This window comes from Microtus ochrogaster, chromosome 4 (assembly GCF_000317375.1).
Source record: "Microtus ochrogaster isolate Prairie Vole_2 chromosome 4, MicOch1.0, whole genome shotgun sequence".
Lineage (NCBI taxonomy): Eukaryota > Metazoa > Chordata > Mammalia > Rodentia > Cricetidae > Microtus > Microtus ochrogaster.
The window spans coordinates 58,702,515-58,720,514 of record NC_022011.1 but is presented as its reverse complement, the minus strand read 5'-3'; the positions used below and the strand labels follow the sequence as shown (position 1 = coordinate 58,720,514).

At 39.5% G+C, this 18,000-nt stretch overlaps 1 protein-coding gene across 4 annotated transcripts in view; it reads left to right on the top strand.

Annotated features, from left to right (window-relative positions):
- The window catches only part of Gtdc1 (glycosyltransferase like domain containing 1), a 270,615-nt gene that overhangs the window by 230,748 nt on the left and 21,867 nt on the right, over positions 1 to 18,000 (top strand). For all 4 annotated transcript variants that reach the window (XM_013355178.2, XM_026778788.1, XM_026778785.1 and 1 more), the window contains one exon: positions 13,592 to 13,701. In XM_013355178.2, coding sequence (XP_013210632.1) covers positions 13,592 to 13,701 — 110 coding nt within the window. The remainder of the gene's footprint in view (positions 1 to 13,591; positions 13,702 to 18,000) is intronic.

Here is an 18,000-nt window from a genome sequence, read left to right as displayed (position 1 = left end):
GCAGGAGGATTCCAGACAAATTTTTTCCAAGTCCAGAGTATATAGTATCTTCAGCAATAGGGTCTTACCTGCAAGTTCAGGAAGGCAACCAAGGTCAAAAGCAATAGTCTACATTGTTTTGGAAGTCTCTTGGACTCCCTGACCAACATCTCGAAGAGAGTTTTCCCATGCCTGGTACTGAGCATTTTGTTATTCTGTGGTACTTAGGAGGGGCTCTATAACCCCAAGTGTTATGACTTCATTCTGTATACATATATACTCACATGCACGCGCGCGCACACACACACACAGTATTGTGAAAGAAAGATAAAATTTCCCTATCACCTTTTTCAAACATCCCTTCTTCTGTATTTCCCTCACACTCCCCATCCTTGTTAAAATGTTCTGATGGTTTTTCCCCATTTGTCCTCTCATTTCACTTAGGGTCTCCTATCCCGTCTCTGTGGTTCCCTCCCCTCCCAAAATTCCTTCTCACTTTCATGGCTTTGGTGTGACTCCACATTGCATACTAATATCTATCTAAAGACTGAGAACTGGGATTCACAAGTAAGAGCTGCCTCTCTGTCTTTCTGGGTCAGGATTTAACTTCACCTCAGTATATTTCCTAGATCCATCCATTTACCTAGAAATATCATTATTTTATTTTTCTTTACAGCTAAACATAATTTCACTGTATTATGTACACCACCTTTTCTTTATTCATTCTTTGCTCACTCTCATAGGACCCAACCCCAAATGAAAGCCACAAGCAATTAATGAGTGATGAAAGAGTATTCAGTTTTCTTGAGGGATAAAACCCCTAGTAGGTTATCTAATCACAAGTGATCAGCCACATATACATACAGGTAGCACTAAATGGATTCAACCAGTTGTATTTATGTATGCATATATATGTAACAATAATAATTAAAAAAGAGGTCTTGAATTTGAGAGAAGGTAAGGGGATTGCAGGAGTTTGGGTGAGAACTATAGAAATAATGAAAATATAATATTCATAAAATTCTAAATGTTTTTAATGTAAATTAAAAAATATCAAACAAAAATAATAATATAGAAAAAAGATGCAGGGCCTGGAGCTGCATCTGAGCTGCAGTGAACTTATAGAAGCCCAAGCCTGCCGAACTGTAAGCTGTATAAAATTGTCAGCCTGGTATGAATGCCACCCTCACGTGGAACACTACCCTCGAGCAGTTGCAAACTGGGTAAAGGGTTGTCAGGCTCTCTCTGTTACACTTTTACATATTCTTATCACCCCTGGCCCGAGTTTTGATGTCATACACGGTTCTTACCTTCCTGTGGACTCTTCACATTCTAAATCTTTCCTCTCAGTGTGCCCCTTGTAACCACCTAAACATACTTTCTCCTTGAGGTCTCCTCCAGGGCACTCATCCCAAAAGAACAGAAGATGCATCTTTAGATTAAACTGCACAACAGTGTTAGTTCTTGCTATTACTTTCATATTATTCCTCAGAGATTTTTATAGTCAGAAGCTTTCTTTTGTAGCTCATTTCACAAAATGAATCTCCAAAGGGGAATTTTCACTTCCTGTCTAATTTCATTGCATCTTGGTTAGGGCAAAGCTACTGTGAACACAGTACCTCTTCTCTACTACAAGGACATGTGGGAAGTTTCACCTTAAGGAATTTCTGGCTTTGTGTGCCTAACAGATGAGGTGTAGTAGATGGCAAGGGTTTCCTTCTGATCTGTAGAGCATAGTGCAAGTCTGAGGTCTTGAAGGTGGACTCTTTCGCCCCATTGATTATGCTTGTTTATTAGCACCTTGCTCAAAGCCTGTCTGGGAGAAGGTGCCTAGTTCTCCTTTACCAAATGAGTCCCTGAATTTAGACAAGGACATACTTGTTGCAAGGCTAAAATAAGGTACAAGATTCTGTTGCTGTTCTCAACTATTGGATTCTCAAGCAAAAGGAATGAAAGTTAAATGGAGTCTATAACTAAGCTGATATATTCTGTTCTCAGTCATAAGGTGGTCTGCCTAGCATCCTTCTGAAGAATAGTTAATACTCAACTAAAGTACTCAGCCAGAGTCACTTACTACTTAGTGTTTTATAAATAATAGGAATGCAATAATTTCACCTAAATGGTTAAAACTGTACTTTAGCTTAATAATTCCAAAATGTGAGATTTACTAACAAATCCATAGCCTTTAACATTAAAAATTGTCAGTGACTGTGAAAGTATAAAAATCTGAAACAAAACTGCACTGAATTCTTAAGAAGCTCAGTACCAGAAGAGAAAAAGAAATCTTCAATTCTACTGCACCAATTTATTTCCTGTCCAGATATGTATCATATATTTTTTAACTAAAGTAGTAACTTTCCATAAAGTTAGCTTCCATTTGGTTCAAAATCTTGTGACAAATTTACCACATAGAAAGTATGCTACAGATTCCATTTTTTTAAAAAAGAAAACTATTTCCAGAGGCTAACAAGATGGTTCTGCAGATCAAAAGGATGCCACCCAGCATAGTTGACTTGATTTTTGTCCCTGGGATCCACATGGTGTAAAGAGAGCAGTGACTCCTGCAGGCTAATATATGACCCTCATATGGCAGGCGCCACCCACAAATACACACAAACAAGTAAGTAAATGTGGTGGTTTGTAAAAAAATGGCCCCCACAGGGTGTGGGAGGTATCACTTTGTTGCAGTAGGTATGGCCTTGTTTAGGGGAAGTGTGTCACTATAGGGCTGGACTTTGAGGTCTCATATATGTTCAAGCTACCGCCTAGTAAGACAGACCACTTCCTGTTGCCTGCAAGATGTAGGACTCTCAGCTACTTCTCCAGCACCATGTCTTGTCTGCACGCCTCCATATCCCACAATGATGATAGAGAGCTGAACCTCTGAACTATAAGCAAGCCACCCCAGTTAAATGTTTTCCTTTATAAGAGTTTTCCTGGTCATGGTGTCTTTTCACAGCAATAGAAACTCTAACTAAAACAGTAAGTAAATGTAATTTTAGCTGCAAAGATATCCATGAAATTTCAGTGTAAACCAGAAGAAAATGGTTTCTAAAACTTTTAAAAGATTTGTGTTTATTTTATGTGTATGAGTTCTTGCTTTCTTGTATGTATGTATGTTTTTATGTATGTATGTATGTATGTTTGTATGTATGTATGCTTACAGTTCTTAAAGGAGACTGATAGTGTATTATATAGCCATGGAAGGTTTGATGGAGTCTGAATAGTACACAGAAAGGAATTACACAGGTGACTGAAAATTGAGTTAGTTGTTGTTTATTGCTGTGAGGGTGACTGGGCTACTAGTAGCTTGAGTAACTGGACTTACGGTAACATTTGAGAGAAAAATATTTCCAGAGGCTAACAAGATGGCTCTGCAGATCAAAAGCTTGTCACCCAGCACAGTTGACTCTATACTTAAAAAAAAAAAAGCATGACCCTTTATATTGTTTGGTAGACTAGTCTTCCTAAGTTTTTAAAAATATATACACAGCAGAGTATAGCTATCATTCATCCATCCATTTTAAACCCTATTTTAAGTTCCTGACAACACATGGCATTTAGGAACTTTGCTCTTGTGGAGCTTGTAGACCTTTGTAAGAGCATTGCATACAGATAAATATGAGGTGGTAGGAAAGGACACAGTTGTGAAATCATCTGTAGTAATCCTTGCCAGTGCAGGAGTCAGAGTGAGATGGAATTTCTCGGGATTAATGCAAGTACCAATAAAGTCAGAGTCAGGGAAAGAAGCAGTGAGCAAGGACAGAGAAAAGGGAAATTCTGTTCCAGACACAAACGTGACACAAAAGAGCATGGGGCAGAATGCGGAGAGACAGTGTGGATGGAATGAGAGCCATAGAGATGCTTGAATACTTGATGGGCCAACTTAATTTCAACTTAAGTAGATTCTAGTCCATAGACATTTTGGAGAAGAGTATTGTATTGAAGAGAATGGTGTGATATAGCCAGGTTTGGAAGCAGCTTAGAAGAGTGAGTGTCTGAAGCTCTGTGGTGATCTTGAAGTATAGAGAATAGCAGTTACTATAAAGATGGAGATGAGCAAGGAGACTTTAAATTTCCTGAAAAAGAAAAGATAGTTTAATTATCAATACACTGGTCAGTAAGGCATATTAGTTATCAATTTTCTTCTGGTCCAGAGAATATTGTGAGTGGTGACATGCTGACCCTAGAGGCAAGTTTGATCATTAGTGTTGTGTGATGGATTTTAAGGTCTCCTTTTTAAATGTTGTAACTGTACTTGGGGAAGCCAATGAAGATTCTGCAGAGAATCTGGTTCTACAAGTACTAAAACACTTACTCTAGTAGGGAGGGGGTAACAAGATTAAATTTACAGAAAGTTAATCTAGACTTAGAGTCAATTCAGTCTAATAACTTTCTTAATAAGTACAAACCACTGTTCTAGACAGTGGATAATAACATAATAGTAACATAGCCGTGACCTCTGCTCTTAGGAACTCACAATATGGGAGGGAATAGGTGTAACCTTGCAAGAAGATAAGTACCAAAGGTAAAGGAGTGTCGTGCAAGTGTGAAGGGTCGCTGGCCAGGAGCTCTGCAGTCGCACACTGACGGAGGAGAAGGGAATGCATGAGCTGGGAGAGAGAGCTTTGAGAACTATCAGAAATGGGTGTCACTTTCAGTATTGCTTAAAACACTTAGAAACTGTAAATATGAGAATTAATCTAATTAAAAGTTAAAACATGTAATGGTTTTAAAAACATATATGTATTTATCTGCTAGTGTAGATAGACATTTAGTGAAAATCCAAGGTATAGGAATAGTGAACATTAATCTCATAAGATGAGAAAGCAGGATATTAAATATCTTTACATGAGTATTTTTGAGTATGTACAGGAAGAGGTCTGAAGCTAAGGCACCAAACAGCTGCTCTTTCAAACAGGTGTTAGTAACCCTGAGCAGCGGGACCAGGATAGGGAAGCATGCATCCCTGAAGTATTTGCGTTTTTACAAGGGGTATACACTTTTCTTTTAGTGAAAATGTAATTATAGATGTTCGTGCAGATGTAAAAATAATAGGCTCTCCTTCTGATGACTTGTGTCATATCCGCTCATTTCACATTCTATGACTTTAAGCCTCATTTTTATTCCTTAGTCTACGTTCTTCCTGCTCATTCTGGATAAATTCACATGTCCCCTGGATTACTAATTCTGTCTCCTAAACCTCTGTCCTTATGGACTCCATATAGTACCTTTTTAGGTCATTTGTTTGTTCTGTTATTGTGTATTTTTAGTGCAATCATCTTTATTGATAATTACTTGATACTTACTATATATACATTGTCTGTAAGCTCCCTGGGAGCTAGGGTAAGACAGGAAGTCATCTTACTCCTATTCAAGAGGGGAAAACAATTCTAAACAATAATCCAAGAATTTCCTAGACTAGATCCTGGGAGAAATATCTAAGTGGAAGAGACAGACACTGTGGTATTAGTTCTTAGTATAACAGCCAGTTGCAAACATATTCCCTGCATGCAGTTTAGAGTGAAGTAATGTTTAAATCCAAAAAAAAAAAAAAATCTAATTGATTGGTCACTATGACCGAGGGGGAGACAAGACTTAGTAACCAACTGGGGAGATGATGGATTCTGTAGACATCTGAGGAACAAGCTAGAACAGTGACGGAACACTGTTAGTAGATAGAACAGGTCTATCATTGACATAAACAGTGTGGGATGATGACTGCTGAAGTAAAAGCTTATAGTCGGGAAGACCCGTGCAGCTTAATTGATACCTGTGGCCTTCCAGTTCATTGAGGATGTGTGTCCTTGGACTTCCTGACCAGAGTTGTAGAGACAGTGCTCACTGGCACGTCGTAAAAAGTATTTATGTAACATACAGGAAATAATAGAAAGTCTAGGGCAGTCAAGCTTCTAGCAAGGGGAACCTCTCTAGGAAATCATGGAACACCCACCTAATGGGAAAAATACTGAGAGCTGCTCAGTCAGGTGGAAAGAGCAGGACGATGTAACACAGACCATGGTGCTAGCTAAAGTGACCATGGGATCTGGAGATTAAGCCAGGGGTCTTTGAATGGGCAGAGGTATCTGATCAGAGACCACATAGCGAGCAGGAGAGACCCACTAAGAAGCAGTCTCATCCAGAAAAAGGGCCCAGGAAAGTTAGGAGGTCAATAGAGGGGTCAAGAGAGGGGGGTGTAGCTGCCGCTGTGGGATGAGACGACCCGTGAAGAGTCACGCAGGAAAAGTACATTGCAGAAAGCTCTCATGCTAGTAAGAAAAAGACATTTCAAAGACAGCAAACCCTGTGGTGCAGAGACAGGATCACAGGCCAAAACTGAAGTGAAAACACAGGTACTGCTACCCAGGATTTTCTATGACAGAACTCCCTCCTTGCAAAAAAAAAATAAATAAATAAAAAATAAGGCTATCAGTATGCAAATTGCATGAAACTCTGATGTCTGTGCATCTCTATTTCAGTTCTTAATTTGATTGTTTCTGATGGCAAATCCCAGTCTGTTACTAGAAATCTCATGTAGCCCAAGTCTTTGCCCTCCATTTCCTAGCCTCAAGTGGGAACACTACTTGTGTATACTCTACAAGTGGCCTTGTGGTCTTTCCCCGGGCATTTATCAAGACCATGCTTCTATTTATAAGTACCATGTAGCTCAGAAGTGTCTTAAGAACATCCCTAGTACTATTTCTTGGAGATATATACTAAGACTGTCTCTGACTCTCCACTACCACTCATCGTGCGTTTTTCCCAGGCACTAACCTAGACTCTCAGCTCTATTTGCAATGTTTTGCTATTGCCAGAGGTAGAGTAACACAGAGTGCTATGCACATTGGCGTGTCTTACATGTTGTCTGCTGTAAACCCAGCATTATAAAGGAGAACTCTACTACATGTCTCCTTGAAGCAGTGAACATGAAACACCTTAGCATCTTGAATACCTCTGGGTAGAAAGTACAGGGGAGATAAATTGATTAAAATTTTTAAAGATATCTATATGAAAGGGCAAAGTATAACAATTGCTGTCAAGGGTGTGTAGAAAGAGGACTGCTGAACACTGTCAGTGGGGTGCATATTATATTACAGAAGCCATATGCAAGATGTTAACCTTAAAAACACACATACACATAGCTTTTTACAGACTTAGCAGGTCGTACTTCTGTATTTGTGAATATATTTGTAAAAATGATTAATGATAAAAGAGGCCATGAATTTGAAAGAGAGCAAGGAAGGGTGTATGGAAAGGTCCTAAGGGTGAAAAGCAGAGAGGGGAAGGTTATAATTAGATTCTCAAGCAATAAAAGAAATAATAGCAACAAAAAATAAATAAAAAACAATGTCAGGCATGGTAACATACTTGTAATCCCTGCCCTTGGCAGACTAAGACAAGACAATCAGGACTTTGAGGCTAGTCTAGAATACACAGTTCAAATGTGCTATGACAAGACCCTGTCTTAAACAGAACCACAAAATTAAAACCAGAACTCCCTGTGATCCATTTGCCATACTAGTTGTCTATCTATGAAGGAAAGACCAGTATGTCAAAGGCACATGTTCCCCCTTCTCATTACAGTACTGTTCACAACTGCTAGTGTGTGGAGTGCCCTGTGTCTACAAACTCATAAATACATGAGGAAAACAAGTTACATATATACAGTAGAATATTCTTCAGCCAGAAAAAAAAAAAAAGAAATGTTGTCATTTGTATCTGAATGGATGAAACTGGAGATTTTGTTGTCAAACCGGGAACAAACAGATGAGTATCAAGTGATCTCTTATGTGGAGTATAAAAAAGTTGATCTCAGAAACTGTGAGGGATGATAGTTAACAGAAGCCGATTTGCAAACCCATCTCTCTGCACTACCTTCTCTGAAAGCAAGTTTGAAGGACAGAATACAGTATAACTACCCTCCAATTACCAATGCGGAAGGGCTTTAAAAAATAAAAGGGGGAGAATACTGAGAAAACATTTTTTTTCTTTAATAACTTCTTTATTGACTCTTTGGTGATGGTGCAACTGCCCATGATGCACCCCATTCCGTTCACCTCCTTGTCCCATCACCCGCCCACCTTCGTCCTCCTCTCATCCCTGCTGCCCCCCACAGAAGGTAAACAACCAAGTGAACAAAGGCAAAACAAACAAAACCCACAACAAAAACGAAACACAATCCAGAACAGAAAAATCCTTTGCTTCTTTTTTCCGCCTTCTCCAACACTTCTTCATTTGTCCTGATGGCACTGGAGTCTTCAGTGTGTTCTATAGAATACCTCTTTATCCCATCTATTTTACTGTCAGATGTTCATTGTAACAAGTCACTGGTCTGGTTCAAGACCTCTGGTTTCTGGGACACCATCATCTTTGGATCCTAACCTGAACTCCTCTGGGATGTCCTGTGGCTGTCAAGTCTTAGAGAACTTACGGGTATCTGTCCACAGGACTAGTCTCTTTAGCAGCTCCAGCCAGACCTAGATGAACGGTTAGATGCTAGGGTGGGTCACCCCAAGGCCGAGCTATGGGCCTGCATAGCAACCACACTGGTCAGTTCAGGTCTTAGGTGAGTGGGTGGAGCAGCTCCCTTATGCACATAATTGTTGCTGGAAGGTTTACTTAGTAAAAGAAAGACAAATGAGATGGGGATGTGAAGAGGAGGGAAGAGAGGGAGAAATTGAGATTTCAGGAGCAAAAGGGAACAAGGGAAGTGAAATGAAGAAATTGGTTATTATTAGTGAAGATAAATCATCCTTGAGCAAAAGCTGCACACTGCCTGTTAATGTCAGACAGAGCAAGTGAAAAGTATGTCTTAGAAATCAGATCAGATCAGTTGTGATGACAAACGAACAGCTTAGTTGGGAAATAGAAGGCTGTGTTTGAGTAAGAATCGCATTGCAAAATTTGGAAGTGTGAGATGTTTTAAGGTCTTACTTGGTTGGTTAATTAGTTGTTTTGTTGGTTGATTTGTTTTTATTGGAGAGATTGTCTTGTTTTGTTGAAACAGCATCACAGTATTTAACCCAAGCCTGCCTCAAACTTGAGATTCTTCTGCCTTAGCATCCCAAGTGCTAAAATTACAGGCTCACATCCTGTGAGATAGTGTTTGTTATGAGATAGAGATAGGTTAGCAAATCCTCAGGAAGGTCAAGATGCTTGAAACGGCCTCATTGAAGAGTTGTGATTATATATTGCTTCTCCATACTTACTGTCTGCCCCAACAGTAGCAGAAGCTAAGGAACGCCTGTGGCTTAATGATCTGAAAATGAAACTATTAGCTGAAGGTGCGAGCTTCCTTCCTCCTCTCAGTATGTGCAGGAAGAAAAAGACACAAAGACCAGAATGAGCGGAAGAAAAGTATGATTCTGTAGAGATAGTATGTAAGTTCTGGTGTGAGATTCCTGTGTGGTCTCAGATGCTGGAACGGTTATGTTCGATGGTCATTTGGTTGAGACATTCAAGTAAGATTATAATTAGGTGCTTAGGTGGAGCATCTACAAATGCTGACTGTGCACCACAGATGGTACTCTGATTGAAGTAACCTAGGTTGTGCTGCAGTAGTGGACACTTCCACACCCCCATAGGATTTAGTTGCTTTGACAAAAGAATCGCCTTTCACGTCCGTATGCCGCTGCATATGGGACAAGTCTCCATGTGACCACCTGAATGTGCTTATCTTAGCACAACATCTCTGCAGGATTTACTGAGATATGTGGAACTGCTCTCAGATATGTTTATCTGAAGGTGATGTATGCCAGTCAGCTTGCAGTCCTTTGGCTGGAACTGGTCCTCACCCCCAGCAAGCGAGTAAATAAGGAATCTGTGTCCCCAGAAATAGAGACCTGGGTATTAATGAACACAAATAACATCTCCCGTTGCTCAGCTCTTGGTACTCAGTGAACAAAGCAGGCATCACCTGCCCTTCCCACAGAACTCTGGATGCAGAGTAATAGGCTTCTGGAAAGAGCGAGGTTCCCCCAAGCCAGGCAGGAGCTAGATCAAAGACTGCTCAATATATACACACTTATGTGGGAAAATCAGAAATGGTAACAGTGTAAGTGACAAGTATGGAGAACTTAGAAATCCTCAATAAATATTTACTGAATGAGTGCTAAGTGAGGAATAAGAAGAAATTTAGCTCTCTGAAATGAAACAGGAAAGGCAACAGAGAGAGACAGATATAGGAAGAAAAAACACATGGAAACAGTTTATGCTTTTCAAATGTTCTGAATAATATTTGGGAATAAAAGCTGTTCTTACCGTATCTTCAGCTTCCAGGAAGCCTGAAATATTTCCCTGCTGGTCTCTTCTGCTGTAGTGAGGGTGTGGAGGAATGAATTCCCTGCCAGACTGTTCTATCCTTATCTACGCACTAGGACGGGTATGAGCAGGAAGACTGAGCCCTGCCACATTGACTGAAATGTCTTGTTTATTGAAACAAGTTTACTTGACTGGCATTTGTCACATAAAGAGTCGTGGGAAAACAAATGGGAACATTTGGGTACTGAAAGGGTCAAGCCTATGAACATAGAGTTGTGGTATACTATTAGGAGTCAGTCCTTCATGTTCAAAGTCATTTACAGAAGCCATGCTTATTTAAAAACAAAATAGAAAACAAGCCAAAACAAACCTAAAAATTTAGAGATGAACCTCATAATAATTATTGGCATCTATTTGTCCTGCACAGGCAAATCGTAAAACTCATGCTTCTCTACAGCTCTTGGTACTATTAAATACTTAGTACTGGATGTTTTTCCATGTCCAGAAGCATAAAACATTATTTTTAATTATTGCTAAAAATTGTAGCATATGTATCAAAAATATATTTTATTGTTACCACTTTAGATTTTTACAAAGTTGCCATTATAAGTACTGCTGTTATGAATACATTGTAGGAGAATTTCTGTATGTGTCTTTTAAGGCTGGATTTCATAAATTATCATTATTAGAGGAAAAGTGATTGCACACATTAAGGCTTATGGTGACTATTGGCAAATTGCCCTCTAAAGACTATATCTAAGAGGACTGCAGAACAAGACTGAAATTGCCATGACATCACCAGAAATCTCTCCCCCCCCTGTAGAAACCTGCTTGCTGCTCATGATCTCTAGTGACCACTTTGTGTGTGTGTGTGTGTGTGTGTGTGTGTGTGTGTGTGCGTGTGTGCGCGCGCGCGTGCATGTGATGATGGTGATGGTTTCTTGGTAATTGTTTTCAAAACTACCCAGGACTTAGAATTGTTAGGTCATACTTCACATAATGATTCCATCTCAGTGTTTACTCCTGTGTTTCTGCTTTTACTAGTACCACCAAGTGAAGAAGTGCTACAATAGTGGAAAATTCTCACCAGTTAAAGTCTAACAGGCTGTTCCCAAAAATGAATAGAGCTCCCCCATGTCATGATACATTTTATAGGAACTTGAATATAAATTTTCCCTGTTTGTGAGGGATAACTTTTAACAAGTAAATGTCCACTTCATGTTCAGCTGTATTTATGACTGAAACAAAATGAAACAGGATTCACACCAGTCTGTTTTCTGTTCTTATACAAAATGATTATTGAATATTAAAAGTTTTGTGTTGCGGGAGGTCCTTCCGCTCCTCCAGCCTATAGCCGCTGAGATACCAGCCCATTGGGGCGTGGTCTCTCTCCCTTTAAAAAAGCGGCCACTTCCTTCTCTCTCTCTCTTCACTTCCTGCTCGGCCGGCGACTAGACTCCCTTCCTGGTTGCACAGAGGCCTGACGGTGATCTGTAAGTTTTTTCCCCTTTAAATAAATACTACCCTATTAATCATAATTCCAAACTGCTGTGGCATTGTTTGTGACTTACGCCTTCAGTTTTGTCTACCTACAAAAGATCTAAAGTTTGTGGTAGGTTGCAATGCATTTGTTTCGTAGAGAAGCAATGAAAATGTTTGTTCATAAATCCTACTGCCTTTTAAATACTGGAAGTTTTGGGAACTACGCTCTTTACCCGGTTAAGTCTCATCTCACCTGCAAACTGCACCTCTTTCTGTGTTTCCATGAATGTGCCCACCCCTACCCATGCCCTCCCCCCTACACACGCATGAGACAGTATTTAGAATACATGATATACCAGGGATCTGTAGCCAGATTTTTGGAACGCCAAATGAAAAATTTAGAGAACTGAGTGGCTAGATTTCCCTACAGTGTTACTCTCTCTTTACACTGTATTATGTTATATTGTTTCCATCCTTTTCATCTAAGTATCTCCAAGAGAATCAGACTAAAAGAGCATTTCACAGATAAGGTGGCAGTTATTTGATTGATATGGTTGAAGACTGCATATGGTATATTCTTTCCTCTCAAACTGTTAGGAGTCTTTGTTCTTGCCCACAGCGGTAGTATATATGAAAACTATCCAAACACTTCCCAATGGTACATGTATATAATACACATCATCTTAAAAAGCAATGAACATTTTGCCATTGCATCCTTTATTATTTGAAGTAAATCAAACTGAGAGACATAGCACTTAAAACAAATTGTTTGAGAACTCTAATTTTATAAGATCTTACAGTTTCATAAGATTATAAATGCTGTTTTAAAATGTTAATTAGAAGATGCATTTGTTTTAATTCATGATACTGAAAATATTGACTAAATTGTGAGTTAACACATTAAGAGGTACAGATGTCATTTTTCATGAGGTTTCCCGAATGATGTAATGTTCATATTTCATATAGCAGTTTAATAATTTTACATATTTATTTTATATAATTAGTAAATGAGAAATTCAATTGCTAGTATATAGCTATTTTCTGTAATGAAAAAACTCAAATTTCTGAATTATAAATAAAAAACAAATATTTTGAAGACATCTGTTCTACATCTGTCTGGAATAATATAATTTAAAAACAGTATAAATAAATGCAAGAAATACTGTAATATTCACACCTTAGAATGTTAAAAAAATTTATTCCATTTAAATATGATTTGTTGAAGGGTATTTTTCTGTAATTTTAGTATCTTTTAACCACTCATTCTGTCGTTAGAAAAGACTGACAAACTAAAGAAGCCAAAAGCATCGGACACTTTTCATGCCTGTGCTCAAGGCAAGTGTGTTCCTCTCTCCGGACTCCTTTACATGTCGGCCAGCCTCCATGCTCTGAGCTAGATTCAAACTTATCCAACCCTTTTATTGCACTGTAATTTTCTACTGAGTTCTTGAAAATAAGAGATTTATTAAATCGTGTGCTCCTGGTCAGCATAGTGAGGCTGAGTACCATGGCGAGGGTCTCATTCCTATTGAAAGGCAAACCTCGGCTACTTCCTCATGATGATGAATGAAAAATAATCCTTTCGTGATTTTTTTAAGAAAATAAATATGTGTTTAGTGAAAAATTAGCAATTTGGAAGGAAAAAAATACTATATACTTCTCTCACTCTTCCTTAAAAATACAAAAGCAAGACAAATTTCCCCTCCAATAAAAGGTCCTTTTCTAATGCATCAGCGGGGCTGAGTTTGATTCTGAGAGCAAGCAGGTCTGGACGTGAGGGGCATCCTCAGCAGCACAGGATCTTGACGGGAATTGGCAGCACGTGAGTAAACCCTGAATTAACACTAGGTATGTTTTCTGTTTATTACAGGGAGCACGACAAAGATCCAGAGAGTTTTTTTAAGGTATTAATGCATCTGAAGAACTTAGGACTCAACTTCCATGTCTCTGTCCTTGGAGAAACTTTTACGGATGTCCCAGGTACTTGTTTTGAATTTTCTAGTGTGTGTTTGTTTGTTTTTATTGTTTTTATAGAGAGACATGAGCTCTCCAACTTAAGTATTAATTTCTTCTTTGTTAGAATAATCAAGATGAGCACTGTTAACCAAGATTATATGACAGCATTAAAGTCTGATTCAATTAAAAGAAACCACTTAAGTAAGCATTCTTTGATTTAAGTTGAGAAGAAGCAGTCATCTCTCTTATCAAATATGTTTATACAATGTATTTTATGTAAACAAAATATATTGCTTTGGGCATCTTATTGCTACAGAGAGTGAAACTTATAATTGAATGTACGACCTCTCACCTCTGGGGTCACAGTTTTGCATTCTGCTCGTGTTGGTAATGGTCGCCATCTGTTAGGTGCCCTGTGTAAAGCATTTGGGCATCTAGCTTAGATGTGGGGTGGGCCTTAGCCCATAGCATTGTTGTCATTAGTCTATGCCTCTGTACTAAGCTGAAGGAAGTTAAGATGGAAGCTGTTGGTAGCAGATCCTCTCATTCCTTAAGCTAAACAGCACCTTCTCAGGGTCATTGCTTTCACCTTGTATCCCTGTCTTGTTTGATGGGGTCAGTAAAATGTGGAATTTGACACCTCTCTTAAGCATTTGTGTTTGTTTTTTACAGCCTGGGTTGTGAGCGTTGTTTTAAAAGCAAGCAACAACAAAGGTTCAGACGTAGTCTTGTTGAGCAATGTCTTGCTATGCTGTGTTCTGACACTGAAAGGCTGCCTTAGCACACACTCCTCTGGGCAGTGTTTCCTGGTTGTGCCTCAGTATCAGGAACTGCAGCTAGCCTGTCCTAATCGGCCTCATCTGCTGGCTTGCCTTCTGCCTTCTGCAGGGTATGCACCAAACCTTGCTCTTTGCTACCCTTAGGAACCAAGCTTGTGGACCGTGTCTGCCTTTTGGATCCTAGTTTATCATTTCGGTCTCTCCTCTGGAGTATGTTCTTGGAAGTTCCCCATGTTCTCCTAGCACAGTGCTTTCCTTCACAGTGCTTTCTATTATCTGTCACCTTCACAGCATGTGCAGAGTCGCTCGTGTTTAGAATGGAGCTTACAGGAGGCTACTAGAGACGGAATCTGTCCTGTTCATTACTGTCGCCAAAACACTGACCAGTGGTGTTCTAGAGGTCGGCAATACTTATTAAATAAGTAGCAATGTAATTCATGCTCTCTCTCATCTGGGAATTTATAGTTGTGTGAGAGAGAGAGCATTTATGTGTAAACACAGAAAACAGAGAGGGGACCAAGTCAACACAGTTATGCATGAGCAATGACACATGGAACTTAGAGGGTTAACAGTGAACTAGTGTATTAATAACTGCAGCTACTAGAATAGCCAGAAATAAAAGATTGATTAAGTTATTCCAAACAGGGAAAAGCACACCAAAGCAAACATTTTAGAAACTGTATTTAAAGGAGGCAAATTCCAATGAGTAATGCTATGGCATCATTAATGTGAGTGGAATAAGGGGATTCTACAATGCAGTGTAGTAAGTTAATACTGTCTTCCTCAGACGGAGAATGTTGATCACTAAAGCAAATGAGGTGCAATGAGGCAGAGTCTGTGTGAGAGGCTCTGATGGGGGACCCAGGGTGACTGCAGCAGTGGCAGAGAGGCGAGTGAGGGGACTGTGTAAGAGGGAAACAGAGAAGAATTGGTAGGTGGACAATTGTACAGAAAGAAGGAAAGAAAAAAATGCCAACTTCCATGGTTGGTGAATTCAGTTTGTGTGTGCCACCATTGACTGCTTGCAGATGGACTGGCAGAAGACGCTAGAGGAAATACCTGAGAGGTTTCTGAACCAGCCTCACCACAGTGTAATTTTAGCCCCCTTTGTGAAGCAGGCTCGAGTTTTCCTTCAAGCAGCACATCCGTGGGTACTTTAGGATCTTTACTCTTCCCATCCCACACACACTGCCTTTGGAGCTACGTAGTGTTGGGGAAAACAGCAGCTGGGATGCAGTACAGTCCTTCCAGTGTGCTGTGGAATCTACAAGAAAGAATACCATGCTTTCTGTCTGCATGTTCCTTTACTTCCACTTTATGTATCAGCCACTGGCCCATGTGTCATGATGGGAAGCAGCCCTCCGCAGCCAACATACTTCTGCTTGTTTATCACGGACTGCAAATACTGAAGGACTGACTGTGTCTGGTTGCTCTCCAGGTTGTGTTTTTTGAAAGCCATGTAGCCTTTATCCCATGGCCGTTCTGTATAACTTCCATCATTCTTGTCATTCCTCTGGTGTATTTAACAAATGCTTACAGGGCACTTACTGTATCCCAGCTACTATTATTATCCTAAGCCACTCTTCTCACACTCCTGTTTGAGATCAGCTCCAGTTTTTTCTTTTTTTGGAGAACCTGGGTAATAAAGAAACCAAGTAAGTTAATACAACTAAATGAAGCTCTGTGTATGCTGTTCATTCAGAGTATTGTGTACTTGTTTCCTGACTCAACATAATCTAACTTAAGGAGGTAATTTTTCCCTAACTCACATCTAACAATCCTACCTTCCAAGCAATCATAAGCATTATATATACGACTAACTGCTTACTTGACGGGTAGAGAAATAGTGACTCTGGGTGTCAGTTACTTTTAATAACTGCCTATAAGTCATCTTTTACATTTGTGTAAGAAAGAGAATATGATGTAGGAACATTGGATGATTTTCTCCAACTTGATCCTGTAACAGCAGGATGGGCTCCTGCACACTTGTAATCCCAGTGCTCCAGTTGCTGATGGAAGAGGATCTCTAATTCTGGGTCAGCCTGAGCTATATAGGGAGACTATGTCTCCAAACACACATTCCCTTTATCTCACCACAAAGCACAGAGAAGAAAATCCCACTACTAAGTGAAGACACTAGTGCCAACAAGATACTGCTATCAACACTAAATTTCTTCTGAAAAATTTTAAGACTATGGTGTAACTTTGTGTGGTTTCACTACAAGCAAAAGTAATTTTACAAAAATCATTTTCCTGGAAAGTGTCACAAAATTAAGAAGGTCCACTAAGTTTTATAGCCCTGTGAGTCATAACTCTTTTGTATCCTTTTTTTAAACTTTTTTGTTACTTTTTACAAAAGAGGAGGGAGCACAGGGATGGCTGGTGACTTATCCACTCCTCCCTACTGGCTACACTGCACAGTGCAGGAAGAAGCAGGCCAGGAGCTGAGCAGGTCTTCGCCTCCATCCCTCAGGGCTGCTATGCTTGTGCGCACACCTGTTTTGAGTGTCTCTGTTGTGCCAGTCACTGCAAGTAGGCTAACTGATCAAGTAGGAGGCGTGGTCTATCACATGGGGTAGAACATGGTTTGCTGCTTCATTGATCACTTCCGGAACATTGTTTCCAATGTTAATTGATCATTCAGCATGTGCCTGGCTCTGTCCTTCCTCCTCCGTTGCTTTTACTTAGTCTTTACAATAAACCCTGCAAGTTGGGCAGCGTTGGAATTGCTATTTATGAGAAAGTAAGATCACTAAGAAGTGAAGTTTCGCCAATCCGTGATCCAAACATTATGCAGTCTCCAAGGCCAATGCTTAGCCTGCATGCACTTTTTGTGGGGTTCCAGTCCTCTGTCCATTTCACATGGAAGCGCACAGGAGGTGTTGTTATAGGAATCCTGGTCACTCCTGCGTGTCACTTCCATGTCCTTTGATAAACCTTTTGCAAATGGAAAGCTATTTTTTAAAGCCTTCAAATCTATGTCCTAAATATATTTCACCCCTAAGGCATTAAAGTATCTTCATCACAAGAAAGTTAGCACAACAAAATATGAAGTAGAAAAATAGCCCACATCATATTTAGCATCATAGTAATTTAGTATTGCTCAAATTACAAAATAACTTTGTCATACTAGAATAGTACAATTTGCATATATTATCAAGTTTAGAGAAATATACTTTGAATCAAAATCTTAAAGAGTTATGGAGGGATAAAAAAACATTTTCTGTGCACAACATTGTGAAGTCAGACAAGTTCTGAGTGATTTGCATTATGTTTCAACACAAGTAACCTGGATTTAATATAATTTTTAAAAGTTCTTCTCAACTCTCAGCTCTTAAATTAAAATAATCTAGGCTACACTAAGGTGGAGAAAACCTTAAAATTGCAATGACTTAAAACACAAAATAAATGTTTCTTGTCTACACCACTTGTTTACGCAGATGAGTGGGAGTACAGTGACCATGACAGTCAGTGAGGACCCTAGCTGATAAACGCATACTAACCATCATCCGAAGTCTTACAGTACAGTGACCATGACAGTCAG